Source organism: Palaemon carinicauda, chromosome 28, assembly GCF_036898095.1.
Source record: "Palaemon carinicauda isolate YSFRI2023 chromosome 28, ASM3689809v2, whole genome shotgun sequence".
NCBI lineage: Eukaryota > Metazoa > Arthropoda > Malacostraca > Decapoda > Palaemonidae > Palaemon > Palaemon carinicauda.
The window spans coordinates 40,948,141-40,970,396 of record NC_090752.1 but is presented as its reverse complement, the minus strand read 5'-3'; the positions used below and the strand labels follow the sequence as shown (position 1 = coordinate 40,970,396).

General features: G+C 47.6%; 1 protein-coding gene across 2 annotated transcripts in view; it reads left to right on the top strand.

The window, feature by feature from the left end:
- Nucleotides 1-254: 254 nt before the first annotated feature.
- LOC137621518 (serine/arginine repetitive matrix protein 2-like) overlaps nt 255-22,256 on the top strand; it is a 143,516-nt gene continuing 121,514 nt past the window's right edge. For both annotated transcript variants that reach the window (XM_068351872.1, XM_068351873.1), the window contains exons 1-2: nt 255-387; nt 16,481-17,797. In XM_068351872.1, the coding sequence (XP_068207973.1) occupies nt 351-387; nt 16,481-17,797 (1,354 nt within the window). In that variant the 5' untranslated portion in view covers nt 255-350. The remainder of the gene's footprint in view (nt 388-16,480; nt 17,798-22,256) is intronic.

The window sequence follows — 22,256 nt, the reverse complement described above, 5'->3', positions numbered from 1 at the left end:
AAGAGAAAATACGTAAATCCCATTTTCGTGAATACTTTTATCACAAAAGGCCGCAGCATTGCATTGCAAGGAGAAACACAATATGGGAATTTTCAAAACATCAGAGCATGTGAACCGCATCCGATGATCCGAGAAGGTTTAGTTCGTAAAGATTACATTTTACAACATTAATGAGTATATTTGGTAATAAGAATATTATTAAACTTTTGAGTATACATAAAAGTAACAATTATTTTATATACTCATTGTAAATGTATGAAATATAGAATATAAATTTACCAAGAAACGATAATTTTTGTCGGTGGTTCTATCGTTGTTGTCGTTGTTGACATTTTGAGAGTGACTTTACTATGACATCCCGCACTAGAAAAAATAAGAAAAACTCAAGTACGTATTGATTATACTCTTCAAATTATTTTTTCAGTCAAATCTCTGGGTTTTGTTATGCATAATCTAGTAGTTTATATTGGAGCTGTTAGAATCTTTGTGTTAAGTAATGGAAGGATGACGTTTTTTCAACACCAGAAAAGGTCTTCGGGCGAGTTTCTTGTTACTTTATGAAATCTTAAAGCATTAATTATCTTATATTGGGGTTTCGTTTTGGATGACGACTTATGTTACCAGCTGTTATTTTGAAGGGAAAGTTCCAATTAGGGTTAATGTTTAGTAATATTGTTCCTAGCCTAGACCTTGGTTGCCGGTAGTCACCTATGAAAGCTCATCTTATATAAATAACTTTGCCCTACCAGGCGTATAGGGTGGTTTCATTGTCGAGTCTCTTTTTTTTTTTTATCTTATTTTAATCTATCGTGACAGATTTGGCTTGGTTGAAGTTGGTTCACAATACCTGGGCTAGTCATCGTCCAACAAGGGTGCTGGCAAACAAGGTGTAGCCCAGAAAGGCTAATAAACCTGTCCAAGACAAGGACATTATATTTTAAAAAGAAGTCATGTAAAGTGAGATGGAAATTGTGTGAAATTATGCCAATATTCACTGAAAAGGGTATTCGATTACCTTTTATTTATTTAATTTTTTGGTAAACAAATGAATGACCAGAATTAGTATTATACTTATATTTATTATTTAGGAGCCTCTGCCGTTTATGGGGACAGCCCTTTGACCGGCCGAAAATCGAGGTAAAAAAGTCCGAAATCGGCTCTTTTTTACGGGAATGATTTGTTAAATAATGTAGATTGACGGGACAGTATTAAATTGTAAAACTGAATGTTTCTTGAAATCGAGTAAAAAAAAAGTCCAAAATCTGCTCTTTTTACGGGAATGATTACATGACGTGTCCTTAAAAACTACAAACTTAACGAAGGGGTAAATATGTAGATTGACGGGACAGTATTAAATTGTAAAACCAGTATTAAATTGTAAAACCGAAGGTTTCCTAGACTGGGATGACACGGGCTCTATCTATCGAGAAAGTTGGAAACTAAGTAGGAAAATCTGCTCTTTTTCGCGGGAATGATCACGGAATGAAATATTAAATTCGCTGGTTTTGTAAATGCTTGTCCCAACAATCTACATACTAGGAACCCTCTGGTCATGGATGTCGGAAATCTGCGAGAAAAATGGACAACTAACCCAAAATTCCCCTCCTAACCTGACCTACAAGCCATGTCCTTACCTTCATCGTGAACTAAACGGGGGGGCTGACGCCCCCCTGCGACCCCCCAAACACTGTTGCTAACATACAAACCCCACAAACCAAACCTAACCAATCCTAGTAGTTCCCAGGTCACTACCCCTACCCGGGGGCAAGCCCCCGGACCCCCTTCGTAAGTCTCTCTCCTACAGAAAAGAAGCTTTGGGCAGCACTCAAAATTATATCTTATCCACATGATCATATTATAGGTTACTCAGGCTTACCTTAAATTTCGTAGTCGCTAAAACCAAAATCCTCCGGTTCTTGGTCCTTCACTCAAAGAATGATTTATGCCGCATTGTGAACTTTCGGCGACACTTGCGGTTCCTACACCTCCAGAAATAATTGGATTTTTCATTGCCCACATTGCAGGCATCACGCATGAGGGCCACATCACCTGTTTTACACTTTTTACATGTACCTCTAAAGTCCCCTAAGAGGCCTTCTCGAAATAAATAGTGAAAGAATTCGGGGGTAACACGAGTGAAATCACGTAGATGTATATATCTGAGGGTCTTAATTGCATCAATCTGATCAATACGGGAGATAAACTCGAAAATATCACTCACAGAGAAACTATACGGAACAGGTCTATCCATTACGGCGGTTAGAGTTGGAAAGGGTCGGCTGTAGGTCAATCTCGGGTCATGTGGGGGGGGATCAAAAATTTGAAATCACGCGGCCCACGAAAGGGTTAGTTCGGTTGCTTTGTTTGACACTGGCTTTATCTGACGAAATATCTTAACTAGATGCTGGATAACCTAACCTTTGTTTGTATATAAAACAAAATAGTATTCGGCATAATTTTGGGACGATTTTGAAAGAAATAACAATCTTAACAAGAGATTAAAATGAAAATTGTTGGAATTAGCGAAAACATACGTACGAACATCGAAAACTGTTCATGCTTACGCGACCAGCTGATATGCGAATCGAGCGCCGCCAAACGGGTGTTATTATAATCAGGCAGGAAACAATGATTGCGGGAAGTTTTACGACCGAGTAAGTTGGCCGTGGCTTCAGCGTACGACGCATTGTAATGGCCTTTTTCTAACATAACATTTCATGATAAATATCCCAGCAGGATCAAATGTCACTAAACATGACGTGTCCTTAAAAACTACATACTTAACTAAGGGGTAAATATGTAGATTGACGGGACAGTATTAATTTGTAAAACCGAACGTTTCTTAGACTGGGATGACACGGGCTCTGTCTATCGGGAAAGTTGGAAACTAAGCAGGAGCTACCCGTGACTTGCGTACGGACCATGATGAACTTAGAAAATATTGCCGTGGTAAAGGTAAATTGTGTTATTAGTCAAAACGATAAATTAACATCATATTATGGTATGTTAGAAAATTGTAAAGAACATCAACCCCATAATGAAATACGATTTGGCTAGTAATAAGAAAGATATCCCTGTCCCCATAAACGGCAGACACCCCAGATGACGGCTGACTAAGAATACATCAATGTAAGGGGGTCGCAGGGAGGCCGTTAGCCCCTCCGTTAGTTAAGTAGGTAAGGACACGGCTTTTAGGTTAGGTTAGGATGGGGAAGTTTAGTTTAATTGGTGTTCAAATTTTATGTTCGCTAGAGGAACTGGCCGCTGATATACAAAGGTTCCAATTACTTCATTGGTATTGATGAGGATAACTTAGCCAAATTTTTGTCTTCCAAAATACTTGTCATGCTGCTAACGCAGGTAGCATAACATATACTATTTGCCAGAACAGAAGAGCAAGGAGAAAATGTTGAATCGAAAGGGAAGCAAGTCACATTTGAGCAAAGATCAGCGTGAGAACAATTATTGCTAGTTTGGCTGACCAATATACATGTAAATAGACATAAGTAAGTCGGGGTGACGACAGACACTGTTAAGAAAGATTCTAAATTTCTATGCAAGCAGTAGCCCTAGTGACCCAACGACCTGCACACGTTCTGAGTACAGTAATCAACTAGAGGAGCACTTAGTAGAGCGCAGACCTCTGCCGCGGCAACTTATTTCTCAACCTTTTGCTCGACCTTGACTTTTGACCTCAACATGTATTAATTGGCATGAATTTTCATACATTCAAATATGAACCAAGTTTGAAGTCTTTGCGACAACGCTGTCCAAACTCATGGCTAATTACGTGAATTGGACATTTTGCTTGACTATGACCTTGACCTTCCAAAATTTAATCCTTTCCAGCTTTTTACATAAGTTAATCCTTGCAAGTTTCATTACACTACAGTTAAAATTGTTGCCCTGAAGCTGTTCATAAACAAAAAAACCCACACACACACAAACACGGGGTAAAACATAACCTCCTTCCAACTTCTTTGTCAGAGGTAATTAAAGTGGGGTTGGGTAGATAAGGTAAAAATAGGATACAGTAGATAAAGTTAGGGCAGTTATACTTATTTTTTTTAATTGTAACCTAACTTTCCACAAACACTTTGATTAATTTGCTAGAGCTACTAAAAAATCTATATCCCACAGGATTGTCACTAGTAAACATAAAACTGTCATTTGGGTAGTATGTGGAATTAGCTTATTAGGGATATTGTAAATCTTCCTTGATACTTACCCAATCATATTTTTGTAAAGATGTTTATCGTGGTCTAAGTACAATTTGTTCCGACACCTACAAATGTTGAGCTCTTTATTATATGAGAACATTACTTTGACAAAGCTGAACTAGCTACAAGATCTTTAACGAGGTAAACAACCCCGCCGGTAATTAGCGGTGGGGTAGCGGCTGGTTGACCAGCACTACACTCACACTCACCAGTGATATGGCTTTGTTCCCATACTGTAATAACAAACCTTATGTTATTTATGTGCATATACTTTTGGCGGATCTGGAAGGTAGCCATTAGCCTAAAAGTGAGAGGTGGCAACCCCATCTGACCACTGTAGTTGGTAGGTAGAGGGTGGCTCCACCTATATCTACTCAAACATCAGTGAACTACGTAACTTTTATTTGTTTGACATTCATCAGTGAACTATAACTTTTTTTCTTTTGCCTTGTAGAGAGCCAATGTCTCCTCTCTCTCTCCTCCTTAAGGAGAGGTGTGACCGCTCTTCTGCTTTGACGCTCCCATGCAAACCTGTCCTGGTCTCAAGTGTGCCCATTGTGGCACCTTCTTGTCGTCGGTTGAGACCGACCCTCATTCTTTGTGTCCAACCTGTCGGGCGCGTCGTTTTGAGCAGGCGTTTCCCTCCCAGGAGAGGCTGAACAACCTAGACCAAGTGATTCGCCCATTTCTAGCAGACACTTCGATGAGAGCCAAGGATTGGCAGAGACTCGTGGGACACCTGGTGTCATTGGAGGAGTTAGTTCCTCAAGGGAGGCTCAAGCTAAGGCCAATCCAGTGAAATCTGAAGGACCTCTGGTCGACGGGAGAGTCCCCGCAGAATGTAGTCAGGATGACACCGGCCTCCAAGAACATGCTCCTCTGGTGGTCCAACAGGGAGAACACACTGAAAGGGATACCGTTCGCGTCCGCTCCTCCGGAGATGCTGCTCTTCACGGACGCATCAAAGGAGGGGTGGGGAGCCCATCTACTCATAGAAACAGCAGAGGGACAGTGGTCACTAGAGGAAAAGACCCTGCATATAAACCTGCTCGAACTCATGGCAGTGCAAAAGGCCCTCGCGATGTTCGCCCATCTTTTTCGGGGGAAACTCTGTAGCCCTCGTGCGACAACGCCACAGTAGTGGCATACATAAAGAAGCAAGGAGGCCTAAGATCAAGAGAACTGTGCGCCCTCACAGCTCAAATCCTGGAATGGAACGAAAAGAACCACATCCTGCTTACAACCAGGTTCATTTCGGGAAAGAGGAACGTTCTGGCCGACGGCCTCAGCAGGACAGGGCAAGTAGTAGGGTCGGAATGGTCTCTGCACGGGAGATTCACCAGTTATGGGGCTCACCGGTGAAAGACCTGTTCACCACGAGGCTCAATGCGCAGCTACCCGTGTTCTGTTCTCCGGTACCAGACCCAACAGCAGCGTTCGAGGATGCCTTCCAACACTCGTGTGACGGTCTCGACGTGTACGCCTTCCCTCCCTTCGGGATCCTTAGGCAGGTACTCAACAGACTAAGGTAGTCAAGGGCTACAAAGATGACTTTGGTAGCGGCCTGGTGGCCGGAGAGGGAGTGGTTCGCGGATTTGCAGGACCTGGCCACACTCCCTCCTTGGCCCCTTCCAGCAAGAGAAGATCTGTTATGTCAACCACACTTCCGAAGGCTGCACGAAAACCTCCAGTGCCTGACGCTACACGCGTGGAGGTTATCAAGTGCCTACTAAGGAAAGAAGGATTCTCGGAGAAGACAGCTTCCAGAATGTCGGGTTATCTCCGAAAGTCCTCATGCATAGTGTACCAGGCCAAGTGGGCCACATTCGTGAAGTGGTGTGCCACACAGAAGCTGCGTCCCTTAGACGCTTCAGTCCACAGAATTGCAGACTTCCTGGTTCACTTGAGGGACAACCTGGGAGTCTCCATTCCAGCCATCAAAGGAGTCCATGCGGCACTGGGGCAGGTTTTCCAACTCAGAGGCATCAATCTAGGGGCGTCTTACCACATCTCCATGCTCATCAGGAGCTTCGAGCAGTCTTGTTTTCCATGCGCATCTAGGGTTCCGCAGTGGGACGTGGCCAAGGTCCTCAAGGTTCTTTCGAGGCCTCTTTTGAACCCCTTAAGGACATTCTAGATAAAGACCTCACCCTCAAGGCAGTGTTCTTACTAGCGCTAGCCTCAGCCAAGCGGGTGAGTGAGCTCCACGGCTTGTCCTTTGAATTCTCGCACTCAAAAGGTTGGAAGGAACTGTCATTTAAGTTCTTACCCGAATTCGTGGCCAAGACTCAGAACCTAGCAGTTGCGGATCCTAGGTTTGAAGAGTTCTCAATTCTGGCAATTCCTCACTCTGACAACCCGGAAGACCTGCTTTTGTGCCCGGTGAGAACAATCAGGAAATACCTCGGTAGGACAGCCAAACTTAGACCAGCCATCAAAAGTTTGTTTGTCTCTTCAGGCCCAGTCAAGACGGCGGTATCTAAGAACATGATCTCTTTCTGGCTTCGACAAGTTATCAAGAGGGCTTACGACAGTGATGGATCCACGGTTCCTGAGACCCTGCGTCCCCATGATATTAGGGGCCTTAGCACTTCCTTAGCTTTTGACACCAACATAACAATGGGCCAAATCATGCAAGCAGTTACTTGGGCCAGACAATCCACCTTTACGGCTCACTACCTGAAAGACTGTACGAGGAAATCCCGGGACGCCTTCTCCATTGGGCCAGTAATTTCCACCATGCAACAAGTTTAGTGGTTTAAGGCCCCGGGTAGCCCTTGGGAAGTAATCGCAAGCGACACAAGTTCCTCCTTACTCCCCCCTTTCCTTGCTACCCCCTTTTCCCCCTTTCCTATCCTCCTACCATGTGAGAGATGTATGCTGTGGAAAACATTGTCCGGATTATACATAAAGGTGAGTTGTACATAAGGTAGACTTTTGCGTGCTTTCCCAACTCTCCTACCTTCCCACTGGGCCGTCTAGACCTAGCCTCCTATCTAGGTTACGTGCCCCAGGATGTTATGGGAAGTTCCGGCCTGTAAGCCACTCTCTCCTCCTGAAGTATAAGTGTCCTAAGAAAGTAGTTCGAGGTAAGTACTCCGTGTTGGAATAAATCACAAATTTTCAGTAATTTGTATTCTTCCTAACCGTACTTACCTCGAACTACTTTCTGGTTATTGCCCGCCCATTCTTCCCTGAGTATCTTACAGGAGTTCGAGTAGTACTTGAACATACACCTACTGAGGACTCAGACCTAGCAGCGCAGCCTCGCGCGCTGACCCCGGGACGCCTCGAGGCGAGTATCCTTCCGCCTCGGAGCGCCCCGACAAGGTAACGGAGAGAGGGGGAACTACGCAAAATTCTTGGTCGGTTAATGAGGAGATCCCAGATACTCCTAAGAAAGTATTTCGAGGTATGTACTGTTAGGAAAAATACAAATTACTTAAAATTTGTGATTTATATTGTAAAAAAAAACACAACAATGATTTGAATACCCCCCTCCACCCAAAAAAAAAACTCATGTTGAACACTCATATGGGTTCAATATACAAAAAAAAAAAAACCCATATATATATATCATACGATATGGATGGATCTATATACAAATTTTAATGGGGTTGTGAGTCAAAGAACAATGAGCATCTGTTGACTTGAAAACCGTTAATGTTCATTTCACCAAGAACTCATCCAAGGAATTATTTGCATCTTCTCTTTATCCTGAACTTTTTGTTCATTTTCTCAGTCCTTCTTTTTTGGCTGATGTACCACCATCTTGCTTCTGTGTAATTGACGGCTCCATGGTGTCTTCTTTAGTTGGCGAACACTGTCGTTTCCTTTTTCCACTAATTTGCACCGGGGCTCAAACTAAGTTTAGCAAGTAATAGGCTAAGGGCAAACTATGACTTTTTGCCTTCGAGGGTCTTTTGCCATGTTCTAGCCTACTGCACACCACACTAAATAGAAGGCAATTGTACAAGATAACTATAGTGCTAGAGACACATACTGTAGGTTACTGTCTTTCGTTACACATGCCTTCAGATACAGTATTTTTTCACAAAAAGGTCCAATTATTGTATATGCAGTGACCTGGGTCAACAAACCCTTCTCTCTTTGTTTTTTCTGGGGACCTTGGGCAAGAAAAATTACACTGTATGGCCAACCCCAAGAACCTGGCTAGTGTCCCAATTTCCAAGCGTGACAAGCTGAATGTTACCATACATTCCCCGCTGGGTGCAGGGTACCGTCACTCTAATAAAAACAAAATTTTGTGTGAGGGACTAATGATAAACAAATATAACCTAAACAAAAGAAATTGAAAAATAAGTGATAAATCTAGAAATATTTTGTATTTTTTCTGTATTTTTCCAAAGCGTTCCTACCCGCTTCACCCTCGGCAAAGAGAGTTAGTGAACTTCGTGGTGTCTCGTACGACATCACCCATTCAAGGTTTTGGGAGAAAGTGACACTGCTTTATCCCTGAATTTATTACAAACTCAAACTCCAGGGGTATTGGACCTTAGATTTGGGCCTTTCCAGATTGAGTCTACGTTATGTAACCTCTTACCCAGATCAGTTGTTACTTTGCTCAGTAAGAAGTTTGAGATATTACCTTAAACGCACTTCAGCGACTCGACCTCAGCTTCTAGCTCTTTTTGTTAGCTCGGGTAGGATTAAAAGGACGGTCACCAAGAATTCCATTTCTTCTTGGATTCGCAAAGTCGTAGACTTTTTTCTTAACCCTGGTCCTCCTCAAGCTCGAAGACCTAGAGCTCATGATGTTAGGGCTCATGATGTCAGGGCTCATGATGTCAGGGGCATCGGTACGTCCCAGGCACTTTAACGCAGTTACTCTGTCTTGCAACCTTTGCAAGCGGGCGTGTGGAAGTATCAGACGACTTTCACCGCCCACTACCTCCATTACATGACCCACAGGAGACTTGATACGTTTTCCATCGGTCCTGTGGTGGCTGCACAACAAGTGGTTTAAGAATACATCAGGCTCCTTGTTGGACAAGTAGCAGAGGTCGAGGGTATTGGTTACCCGGGTTTTAAGTATATAGTGAAGGAAAGTACAGTAACTCTGACCTTTCCTTTCTTCATCTTCCCTTCTCTTGGGGAACAGCGCCGTGGGTCCCTATGTAAGCTGGCTTCAATCTCTGCAGGTAAGAACCACTTCTCTTTTGTATTCTAGTATAGTTAATAATTTTTTATAGGTAGGCTTTGGGAAATGTCTATATGTGTGTAATGTGTAATTTGTTCCAGCATGGAGTACTTACCTCGAACTACTTTCTTAGGAGTATCTGGGATTCTCCTCCCAACCGACCAGAATTTTGTGTAGTTTCCCCTATCTCCGTTTTCTATGGTGGGTCCTTCTGTAGTGAATGAATACACGCCCTGAGGTGACCCGGGTCAGTGAGAGCGCGTGGCCAGGTCTCGGTCACCAGTAAGTTTCTGGTCGTGACGTGATTAACATCTCTCCGCTTTCTCCCATCCCGTGCGACCCTTTGTGTCCCCACGCGGTTCCCACGTGTTTAGCATTCACCTTATATTCCTTTATCCACCTCTTTCCCCTGTGTTCTTGTGTTACTTGGTGCTTTAGTGTGCGGTTATGGAGCATCCACGTCGTTGCCCCGGGCCTATGGCCGGTAAATCTTGTGGTGCGTTCCTCTCTAAGCCGGAGTTTGATCCCCACACCTTGTGTTCTTTGTGTAGGGGCAATGTGTGTGCCCCCTCAGCCACGTGTCCGGAGTGCGAGTCTTGGCCCGAGATCCAGTTGGCACTCTACGGGACCAAGAAGAAGGCGTCCAAGAGATCCTCCAAGAAGGCGAGCATCTCCTCGCCCATAGCGTCGGAGAAGAATTTCCCGCCACCTTCCCCTACCCAGAGTAGGGGACGAGGTAAGTCCGTTGCGGGGAAGCGGCCCATTGCCCTTCCCCAGGAGTCTGATGTTCCTGATGTGGGGGATGTTGTGTCTGTACAGGAGTGTGGGGGGGGCCTGATGGGGGGGCGGGAGTGTGCTCGGGAGATGAGGTTCTGGTGCCTACAGGACCCATCCCTTCCGAAGACCCGATGTGTGGGAAGTCTGCTCTGGCCCCTTCCCCTGCATCGCGGCTGTGCGGTTCAGGTGCTTCAGCGACCGCGGGAGAAGCGGACAAGGAGAGTCCGCCGGCAGGCTCGTCGAATTCGGGCTCCATCGCTTGGACGGCCCCTAGGACGCCCTTCAGGTCCCCGATGTGGTTAGAAAATAGTTCGACAGCTGGTTCGGCCCCAAGAAGACTGTGCGGTCTTCCCCGGCCTCGTCGTTGACGCTCCCGCCCGTCTTTCTGCAGCCGCCCTCGCCGGTGGAACGACACGAGGATCCCCATCATCATTTTCTTCGGATTCATCGGACTCGTCCTCCTCAGAAGATTCGGGCCCATGGGACTCGAGGAAGAAGCGGGAGAGGTCCCGTAGGAGGAGGTCTTGGTCGTGCTCAGCCCCTTCCAGGAAGCGTGCCAGGACCTCCAGGAAGAAGCATAAGAAGGGCCGTTCATCGAGGGATAAGTGGGTCCGAGTTACCATCCCGCGCAGCGAGCTACTCGAGGCAGCCTCCGCTTCAGGCTCTTCCAGGTGGCTCCCTAGAGCCGCTTCATCACTCTCGCGACACGGGTCCTCCTTTAGGTCCGCCCGTCGCCCGAAGTCGGCGCACCGAGTATCCTTCGCCAAGCCTACGTCCTCGAATGTACCGGCTCCATCCGCCCAGCGGAAAGAGCCGCTCCTTCGGCCAGGCAGTATGGCCCCGGCTCCCGGTTCCTTGGCAGCTCTTCCCAAGCTCCAGGACTAGCCGGAAGATCTTGGAAGGTCCACGGCTCCGCAGGAGGGAGTAGACCCATGACGGCTATTCCCTTCCCAGCGGATCACCCGCTCTGCAAGTCTCCGCGCCATTGGTACAGCGGGAGAGAAAGGATCTGGCTTCCCATGCGGCTCCATCCGTGACCGACGAGGTGCCCCACGTGGATGACCAGGTAGCAGAGGGCGTGATAGGAGGAGGAGAGTGCTCTTCTGATGACGTCTCTTCCTATCGGAAATTGTCAGCGCTCATCAGGCGGCACCACAGGCTGGACGATCCTAAACCCTCCATGGAGCAGGCCTGACTCTCCGGGCTGGGCAGGTTAGTGGACAACTCGGTCCAGCAGAAGCCGTCCCTAACCCTCCCTCTGGCGCCGGACGTGAAGCTAGGGATGGACCACATCGACAAATACATAGCAAGCCAAGCGGACGCCCCCAGGAGCCAAGGGTCCTCCAGGCTGCTTCCGGGCCTTAGAACGCAGAAACGCTTCTACGTCCCGGACGGTTGCCGGGGGGGTCCCCGTGCGATCGAGGCGGCGATAGCCACGCTAAATCAAGGGGGTGCAGAAGACAGGGCCTCCTCTGCCCCAGTGTGTTTCTCGCCAGCGAAAGTCTCCATGATAGAGGACATGGCCCAAGACTTGGTGAACGCCACTTCTTGGCTGGACTGGTGGGCCTGTACCCTAGTGGGTTTCCAGTCCTCCCATGACCTCTCCGTACCGGAGAACCAAACCTTCTTGCGGGAACTGATTAGCTCAGGGGGAAAGGTGATGAAGTTCCTCACGTTCCATTCCCTCATGCAAACTGCTAACTGGGTCCTACGGAAAAGGGACACCGTCCTGAATAAGTTGCTCCGTAGGCTACCCGAGCGGGAGGCGAGGTCCCTGAGGAGCTCCCCGGTGTGGGGCGATTCCGTCTTCCCCTGAAGGCAGTCGAAGAGGTAATGGAGAGGGTCAGGAAGCTCAAGGAGGCGGGAGAGCCCAGGCCCCCAGCTGCAAGGCGTCCGGCTCAGAGGAGATCTGCACCAGACGGCCCCCACTCATCGCCAGTCCAGCCTAGAAGAGATTCCCCTTCGATGTGCTGGCATCAAGCCTCACAGCCCTTCTGTAGGGGAAGTTTGACTTCGTAGGCCTCTTTTAGATCCTCCTATCCCAACTCTAGGAGAGGACGTTCCAGCTGCGCCTTTAGGAGAAGATAGGCAGAGAGGCCCCCTACTCCTGCCGAAGCCTCAGGTAGGGGGATGCCTCAAACACTCTTGGCAAGCTTGGCGGGACTACGGAGCGGATCCATGGACCGTAGCAGTCCTGAGGGACGGGTACAGGCTACCCTTCCTAGCGGACCCGCCCCCTCTAATTCCGGACCGACAGGCAGAGTGGTTGGTGCCCAAGGACCCCTTAAGGAAAGCGGCATTGCTGGAGGAAGTGTCGGCCATGATCGCCAATGGGGCGTTAGAACCAGTCAAGAACCCCACCCTGGGGTTCTACAACAGACTCTTCCTGGTGGAGAAGGCAACAGGGTTAGAGGCCGGTCATAGACCTGTCGGCCGTCAACAAATTTGTGTGCAAGACCGACTTCAAGATGGACACCCCGAAGTCGGTAATGGCAGCCTTGAGGGAAGGGGACTTCATGATGTCCTTAGACCTCAAGGACGCCTACTTTCAGATCCCTGTCTACCCCTCCAGCAGGAAGTTCCTAAGGGTGAAATGGGGTACCCAAGCGTTGCAGTTCAGGACCCTTTGCTTCGGGCGGTCGACAGCTCCTCAGGTCCTCACGAGAGTCTTCACAACAGTCTCGGTCTGGGCGCACGAATAGGGCATCTGCCTGATTCGTTACCTGGACGACTGGTTGTTACTTTCAGCCTCAGAGGGAGTACTGAGGGAGCGAGGCACGAAGCTTCTTTGGTTCTGCAAGGACTTGGGTATAACCATCAACCTAGAAAAGTCACAGCTGATACCCTCCACCAGGATGACCTACCTGGGGATAGTTCTAGACACCCAGTTGGTGAGGGCCTTCCCCTCCTCAGAGAGGTTGGAGAATCTAGACCGGATAATTCGCCCCCTCCTAGCAAACCCTCTGAGGAGAGCCAAAGACTGGCAGAGGTTAGTGGGCCACCTTGTGTCGGAAAAGTTAGTCCCCCGGGGAGACTCAAACTAAGAGCGGTTCAGTGGAACCTAAAGGAATTCTGGACCCCGGGGGAGTCCCCGCACGAGATAGTCCCGGTGTCCTCGGAGACGAAGGAGATCCTGAAGTGGTGGCATAACAGGACGAACACTCTCAAGGGAATGCCCTTCGCGATCGATCCCCCGGAGATGCTGTTATTCACGGACGCATCGAAGGAGGGATGGGGAACCCATCTTCTCGACGAGTCGGCAAAGGGGAAGTGGTCCCCCGAGGAAAAGAACCTTCACATAAACGTTCTAGAACTGATGGCCGTTCAGAGGGCATGCCTAGAATTCATCCACCTACTCCGGGGAAACACCATGGCTCTGATGTGCGACAACGCCACCGTGGTGGCCTACGTGAAAAAGCAAGGAGGACTGAAGTTGTGCAGTCTCACGACGGACTTCTTGGAATGGGCCTCAAAGGAACAGATCGAGGTCACAGTCAGGTTCATTCCAGGAAAGCGGAACATTCTAGCCGACGGCCTCAGCAGGATGGGCAAAGTGGTAGGGTCGGATTGGTCCCTACACCCAGAAGTGGCTCAGACAATCATCCTGAAGTGGGGTTTGTCGGTGATGGACCTCTTCGCCAAAAACTCAATGCACAGCTCCCTGTGTTTTGTTCTCCTGTGCCAGATCCAACAGCAGCATTCGAGGACGCCTTTCAACATCCTTGGGACAACCTCGACTTGTATGCCTTCCCCTCCTTCGGGATGCTCAGATAAGTCCTCAACAGAGTGAGACGAGCAAAGAACCTGTGGATGACTTTGGTAGCGCCCTGGTGGCTGGAGAGTGAGTGCTTCACTGACCTAAAGGAACTGGCGTGCCTCCCACCGCGGCCCCTTCCAGACAGGGAAGGCCTCCTCCGCCAGCCCCACTTCCAAAGGTTTCACGAAAATCCTCGGTCCCTCCGCCTACACGCATGGTGGTTATCCAGCGGCTCCTGAAAAAGGAAGGATACTCGTCGAAGACCGCAACAAGGATGTCGGGTTACCTGAGACGGTCCTCAGTCGCAGTGTATCAAGCGAAATGGACCACTTTTAGTAAATGTTGCGCCTCACAGAACATCAGGCCGTTGGAGGCCTCCATTCATAGAATAGCGGACTTCCTAGTCTATCTGAGAGACGACCTAGGCAGGTCTTGATCTAGGAGCTTCTCGACAAATCTCGATGCTCATTAAGAGCTTCGAGCAATCATGTTCTCCCCCTGCCTCTTAGAGTGCCCCAGTGGGACGTTGCCAGAGTTCTGAAGGCTCTGTTGGAGCCGCCCTTTGAACCCCTTAAGGACATCCTAGACAAAGAGCTCACCCTCAAGACTGTCTTCCTTCTAGCCCTGGCATCAGCTAAGAGAGTGAGCGAACTCCATGGGTTGTCGTACGAGGTCTCGCACACGAAAGGTTGGCGAGACTTAAGTTTCAAGTTCCTGCCCGACTTCGTAGCCAAGACGCAGAACCCAGCTTACTAGGACCCTAGGTTCGAGGGTTTTTCGGTGCCAGCGATTCCGCGATCGGACAACCCGAGGGATTTGTTGCTGTGCCCAGTCAGAGCAGTTAGAAAGTACCTGGAAAGGACGGCCAGACTTCGCCCTGGGATCAAGAGTCTGTTCGTCTCCTCGGGCGTGGTGAAGAAAGCAGTGTCCAGGAATACTGTCTCCTTCTGGTTACGACAGATGATTATGAGAGCCTACGACAGTACCGAAGCCTCCTTACCGGATAAGCCGAGACCCCATGATATTAGGGGCCTGAGCACTTCGCTGGCCTTCGAGAAGAACATGGCTGTGAGCCAGATCCTGAAGGTGGGCACATGATCCAGGCAGTCCACCTTTATGGCCCACTACCTGAAGGATTGTACTAGAAAGTCTTTGGAGGGCTTCTCTATTGGTCCGGTCATTTCTGCGCTCCAAAAGATTTAAGGTTGTAGCCCCAGGGAAGCCGTGGGAAGTAAGTCCAAGCGACACAAGTTCCTTCCTTACCTTTTCCCCCCTTATTCCCGCTTCCCCTCCATTCCCCTTTATTCCTTACCCCTGTCATGTGGGAAACGTTCAGATGGAAGTACCCAAGTCCGGAGATCCTTATAGAGGTGAGTTACTTGGACACTAAATAGTTTTTTGCGTAGTTTTCCCTAAGTCTTATATTCCGTTTTGGGTCAGAAGAACCTAGTCTACTATCTAGGTTCAATCTTATTATCCAGTCGGTCTCTTGGCCCGTAAGACCACCCCTGCCTCCTAAAGTATAAGTCTCCTAAGAAAGGAGTTCGAGGTAAGTACTCCGTGTTGGAACAAATCACAAATTTTAAGTAATTTGTATTTTTCCTAACAGTACTTACCTCGAACTACTTTCGGGTTATGGCCCGCCCATCCTTCCCCGAGCGTCTTACAGGGCTTTGATACCATATCTATTTTAAACTTACTGGTGACCAAGACCTGGCCATGCGCTCTCACTGATCCGGGTCGCCTCAGGGTGTGTATTCATCCGCTACAGAGGGACCCGCTATAGAAAACGGAGATAGGGGAAACTACACAAAATTCTGGTCGGTTGGGTGGAGAATCCCAGATACTCCTAAGAAAGTAGTTCGAGGTAAGGACTGTTAGGAAAAATACAAGTTACTTAAAATTTGTGATATTCTGGTTTAACAACTTGAATACTCTTCCACAATCACAAGGTTGCTCGGGCTGCAATAATACTCACTTTGTGTTTATTCGCGTGGTGTCAAGGTTCTTTTCAGATACAGTCTAATGCTAAATTAGAAAAACCCGGGTCAATGACTAAGCCAGAGGTCAGACTTACCGCCCACCTAAGGGTGAATCATCCATATGAATAACGAAAGGTTTGTTAGTGAAGGAACAAATGGCAAATTTGGAAATGATTTGTATTTTTCCTTACTTGATACACAAACCTGTAGTTATTTATATAAATTGACCCGCCATCACCTGTCCCCCTATAAGTCCTGCCTGTAATAAAAAAGTGAGGCAGCTCACCAAGCTGTAAACAGAGATAGGTGTGTATGTAGTGTTGCCGCATCGCACTTTTAGTCTATTGACTAATTTCCAACTTTGTCGAAAGATAATCCATATAAATAACTACAGGTTTGTATTAGTTAGGGAAACATACAAATTATTTCCAAATTTGTCATAATTAGGGTTGCGTTTTTAATGTATTCATCGTAGTATAGTACAGTATGATAATTTGGTATTTGTTTAACTTTCTTATCCTTCATATTAGGAAAGTTACTGTTTTTGTTTTATAATGAATGTTTTTTTTTTTTTTCATTACAGAAGAAGACCCTGAACTAAAAATGCCAAGAAAACAAGATACTGCAAGTGCTGCAGCTGCTTCACCAGAGACTCCTCAGAAGGGCCGTAGGAGACCTCGCCAATCTAAGGCAAGTCCCGGGACTACTCCAGAGTCACCTCCAAGAAAAACTCGGAGGGGTACAGCCACCCCTGAGTCTCCACAAAGGGCAAGTCCTAGAAGTAGAAGTTCAACTCAAAGTTCAAAAACTCCTCCTACTCTTGTCAACCTTTCACCAAGAGGCAGGGGCCGTAGGAGCCGTAGAGGTAGCACAGATTCTAGCGCAAGTAGTATAGGGAATACCAGTGGAACATCTACCTCTACTCCAACAACACGCCGTACCAGGAGAGGAAGTAATAGTTCTGAAGCGAGTTGCATATCTGAAAACACTACTGCCTCAGCCACTTCCTCAAGGGGTGGAAGGAAACGGCCAAAGTCATACAGTCCCCCAACTGCTCCTGCCACAAAAACTAATGGTGCTTCACCACCTTTGTCACCTAAACGGTCAGCGAAGAGAAGGAGAGGTGCTGTAGCAAATGATGTGACTCCCACCAATGGACGAAGTGGTCGTAGAACAAGAGGCAGAGGCCCCACCTCAGAAACACCCCCTCCTGGAGATTTAGATGGCGGAACGGAAGTTGCAGATGACAAACCTATTGATGGTGATTCTGATAAGCCAGTAGATCATGTGACAAGTGACATAAATGGGGACAAAATTCACACTACATCTGATATAAAATTGGAAGTGGTCAAAGATGTAGAAGATGGTCAAGACCATTTGTGTCAAAATTCATCAGAGGTGGAGGGGAATGCACAGAATGAAGGTAGGTTGAGGAACAGAAATGAGAAAGGCAAACAGAGACGTGCAAAGAAAGACTCAGAAGATCGTAGGAAAGTTCCGGTGGTGGATGGTGATGATAACATTGAGATTCAAGATAAAACTAAATTATGCAATTCTAATGAGGGTTCTAGTCATAATGACAGTGCAATGAAGAGGAGACTTTCTGATAGTGAAAACTCATGTCCTGAAACCCCAGAAAGTAAAATTACACAGAAAAAAGTTAGAACTGAAGAATTACCTATTGTTGGTGTCAAAGGTAGTAAAGCTGTAGTTTTGGACAAAATGCCATCTCAGGGAAGTACAAATAATGATAAGCCTAATGTAAAAGATTATGTTAATATTGTGCCAATTGAAGTGGATAAAGATAATTTAAGTGTTGCCGATACCTTTTTGGATACATTAAGTCTTAATGACGAGCAGAAGAATGAAATTGCTTGCAGTATACCTAGTGCAGTAAAAGGTAAGATTTGAAGTATTTTTTTTTTTTTGTATTGTGTTGCGTGCAAATTTACACGTTTATTTTTACTGTTGAATCACAGTTTGATATGTAACTGAAATACAAACCAACAATATTTGTAGGGTATTACTTTCTGTGAAGCTGAAAGACGAGCCATTAGAATTTTAGCTAGGGTTAACCACCTAATAGCGGGTTGGGGTTTGTAGCTACCCCTATTACTCACACATCTGTGACTGTAACTTACTTTGCTTTTGGCTCGGATGGAGAAAGGTTATTACCGCTCTTCTTCCTCACCAAATTTCTGGACAGCCATTATTTACTAACCTTTTTTGCTTTTTTTTTTTTTTTAAAGTTTGTGTGTGTTTGCCTGGTTTTCAATGTTGCATACCTGCCCTTGTCCTGAGGGCTGCTCCTGCAGGACATTTATGTCCTCTATTGAAACTGATCCTTACTTGTTGTATCCCTCATGCAGAGGTCAACGCTGCGATACTGATAACACTTCTAGTGAATGTCGGGAGTGGTCTCCCTCACAACGGGAAAGGTTTGGGTAATGACAGAAGAAGGCTAAAAGGCATTTTTTTCCTTCGGGGTCTTCCTCAAAGCAGAAGCAACCCAAAGCTGCTTCTTCCTCCCCCATCGTTCCTCTGTAGCTCTTGCTTGGCTGGCTTCTTATGGGGAACTGTTGTATAGTATCGCAGGACACTTGGCTCCTGGACAACCTCTGTCCTCCAGAGACAGTGTTGCTTCCCCTAGCGAAGTGGCCCCGCCTCTTCCCCTGAGTGAGTCCTTATTCTTTTCTTATTTTTTGCAGCTGTGGCCGTCCCTGGGATTGCCCGACCCACCTTCAAAGGAGGTGTTGATGCAGTTCATCCAACGGGGTGCTGAGTTGCAGCGTTCTTCCTCTTTTGAGGTCGACTCGATGGCTCTGTTTAGTGTCGATCTTCAGATTCCTGGGGATCTTCTGCGTCCGTTTCTGCATATTTTGTTCTTGCCGCCGCCGCCGAACATCCTTCATGGGTGGAGCAAAGTCAGAGACACGTCTCTCTTGCAGGTGATCACCTCTCTCGTTTGGGAGAGACCACCCATAGAGACTCCTCTTTGGAGGCCTTCTGAGGACCAGCCTGCTGCTCTGCCCTTCCTTGCAGAGGCTCATCCTGCCGTGCTCGTCCTCCTCTTTGCCTCAGACGTGCTCCTTTGCCTTCGGCAAAGAGACGTCTGTTTGGCTCGTCTTCCTCCGCTGCAGAACGATACCCTTCGGAGGATCCTTCTTCACCTGGAGCTCGTCAGTCCGACGAGGCTCATCTGTCATGCTATGTTCCTCCTACGCTTCTCCAGCAGTTCGCTGCTCTCCTAGCGTTTGTATGTCCCCAGGTTACCGATCTTTCTCTCGCCAATCACCAACTCGCCGATAGCTCACCCTTTGCCGACAGCCCGCTGCTCGCCAGCCCACCGGCAATCACTGACTGCGTACCAGTCACCCTCCACTCATCATTCGCTGACGTCTTGCTGATCCCCGAAGAGAGAGAGGAAGGCAAACGAAATCAAACACTCACTGCTCGTCGTTTGCCAACTAGTCATTCCCTTCAGGGGAGCTTTCCGATAGTGCTACTGTAGGACAGGAGCTGTGGGTTGGAGCCTTGCTGAGGGCTGTTTCTCAAGCCTTTGCAACAGGTTTACCTGTTCACTCCTCAGAGACTCCCAGGATTCCCCTGGAGGAGTCTTCCTTGCCGTCGGCTGATCCAAGGCAACAGTCCACGGTTCCTTCCCATAAAGAGACTTCAGTTTCTTCTTCTCTCCTGAAGAGGAAGAGAGTTGCCGAGAAGGTGGTCTTGTCCAGGGTCAACCTGACCCCTGTCAGGATGGCCAAACAAAAGCTTAGCATTGTCGTCCCTACTCCTTGTTCAACTGCTCTGAATCCACTGACCCATAAGGAAGCTCCTTGCAGGAAGGAGTCTCTAGCTGGCTCCTTCTGCCCCTCTCCTATCGAGGAGGTTCCTCAAGAGATGAGAGCCGCCGTTAAACTTATAGATGGACTCCATCCTTCCCCTTACGGATGAGCAGCAGAAAGGTGTCCAGGCAAGACCATTGGTTTTGGAGACCTTCTTCCTGTCAAGGAAGGAGTTCAAGGACTCCAAGACTCTGCTAAATTACTCGATGAGGTCTGCTAGACCCACAGAGGTGGTCAGGAAGGTGTCTCCTATCCATCCCTACAATGACCACTACGACCCACCCCAAGATGATGTCTCGTGGGTGGAAGACTCAGAATTTCCTGTCAGTCATAGACCATCGGAAGCAGAACAGGGAGAGTCCAAGCACGCCTTCTGCCAGGTTCTGTCTTTCATGAGGTCCCCCAATTGGTTGCCAGACCCAGAGATGACTCCTCAGGAGGGCAAAAACACTGTCCTATACCATGTCTTTGGCACTCAGAAGCCCCTCGAGTCCAGTGCAGCCCTGGCCTGGTCTCAAGATGAAGGTTCTATTTCAACTTCGCAGCTCCTCTGATTCTTCGCACAGGCTCATCCTCTAGACTCCTCCCACATCCTGGTGTATAGCAGAGGAAGTATTGTACTACGAAGTCCTTGATGAGCCTCTCCTGGCCCTTCCTCTACATCATTCCTTGGAGGAATTGATGAAGGGGTTCTCTCTAGAGAGAGAGAGACTGAACCACAATTGTCATTCTCTGCTTCTGAGATCCTCAATCATGAGAAGGTGGCGAAGTACGCCATGCAGGCTACTTTGTAGCTAAATCTCTGGTTGGGGTGTTTCTGAGGATTTATCCAAGGAAAGCTCCAAGAAGGTCATCGAGACCTTTCTTCTACCGAGCACTTGTTCCATCGAGTTCCTGGGCATACACCATCCTAAGAAGGAGGGACTCTATAATTGATAGGTTTCATCACCAAGTCCCACAAAAGCGACATTGTAAAACTCGGGAATTCCTCTCTGGAGGGTTCCTCCCAGTTGAGCCGGGAAACATCAAGTGAACTGCAGAGATGGAGGAAGTCCCACTAGGACTTGCTTCATAGGGTCTTGAAATCCTGGCCCTATAGACCTACCTCTCAACCGCAGAACAAACAGTCAAAACCAACAAGCAGGACGACAGCGATGGATACAAAGGTATCTTAAGAAGCTCTTTCTTGCCAAGGACAGGAAAGGTACAAAGTCTTTCCGTGGAGGGAGAAATCCTAGAGGCGGTGGCTGAGGCTGCAACTGCTAGGATGGGTAATCCCCTCACTTGTCCACTAGTGGGGGGATGCCTGCATCTCTGCTGGCAGAGGTGGATGCTGCTCTGGGCCGAATCCTGGACAGTCCCCGTGATTCGTTCAAGGTATTGCATCCCGTACATTCAATCTTCCTCCACTGACCAAGACTTCTGTGACATCGAGCTCCTATGCGAAGGGGTCTGCAAAGAAGCTGGCCCTTCGGCTGAAGTCTTGATCATGTTGAAAAAAGGTGCTCTACAAGAGGTCCTTGACTACACCCCAGGCTTCTTCAGTCAACGCTTTCTTGTGAAAAAGGCGTATGGAGGCTGGAGACCAGTCGTTGACCTCTCAGCTCTGAACGACTTTGTCAAACATACTCCGATCAGCATGGAGACTGCAGACACGGTCTCACAAGCTGTAAGACCACAGGACTTCATATGCATACTGGATCTAAAGGACACTTACTTCCAGATCCCTATCCATCTGTCTGAAAGGAAGTATTTCAGATTCACGCTAGACAACAAGAAATACTAGTTCAAGGTACTGTGCTTAGGTCTTTCCACAGCACCTCAGGTTTTCACGAAAGTGTTTACCCTAATGTTATCATAGGCTCACAGTCTGCATACGTCTCTTAACGACTGTCTTATTCTAGGAGACTCGGTGGCAACCTATCTTCAGCATTGAGACAAACTTCTTGGGCTTTGCCAAGGTCTGGGGATCATGGTAAACCTCAAGAAGTCATCTGTGCTTCCCACTAAACAACTGTTACTATGTCCAGTAAGGAGTTTAAGGTACTACATTGAAAGAACAGCACCAGCCTGCCCCGTGTGCCAGCGCTTTTCATCAGCATGGGGAGGGTCAAAAGGGGAATAAAAAAAAAAAATACCCTCTCTGCTTGGATTTGCAAAATCATTGATCTCGCACTAAATCCTGATCCGTCTCCGACAAGTAGACCTAGAGCTCATGATGGCAGGGGCATAGCTACGTTCCTGGCCTTCAAACGCAACTACTGTGTGGCACAGGTTCTAAAAGCATGGGTGTGGAAGCGTCGGACAACCTTCACCGCCCACTACCTGCAAGACATAACCCATAGGAGACTTGATATGTTTTCTATTGGTTCCTGTTCTTCCTCTTCAACTTGAACAATGCTTGTTGACAGTGAGCAAAGAGCACTGCCGAGAGGACTCCCTCCAAGTGTTGGAATTTTTCCTTCCAAAGGAAAGTCTCTCCACCAGCCACTTTATTGTTATTATTATTACAGT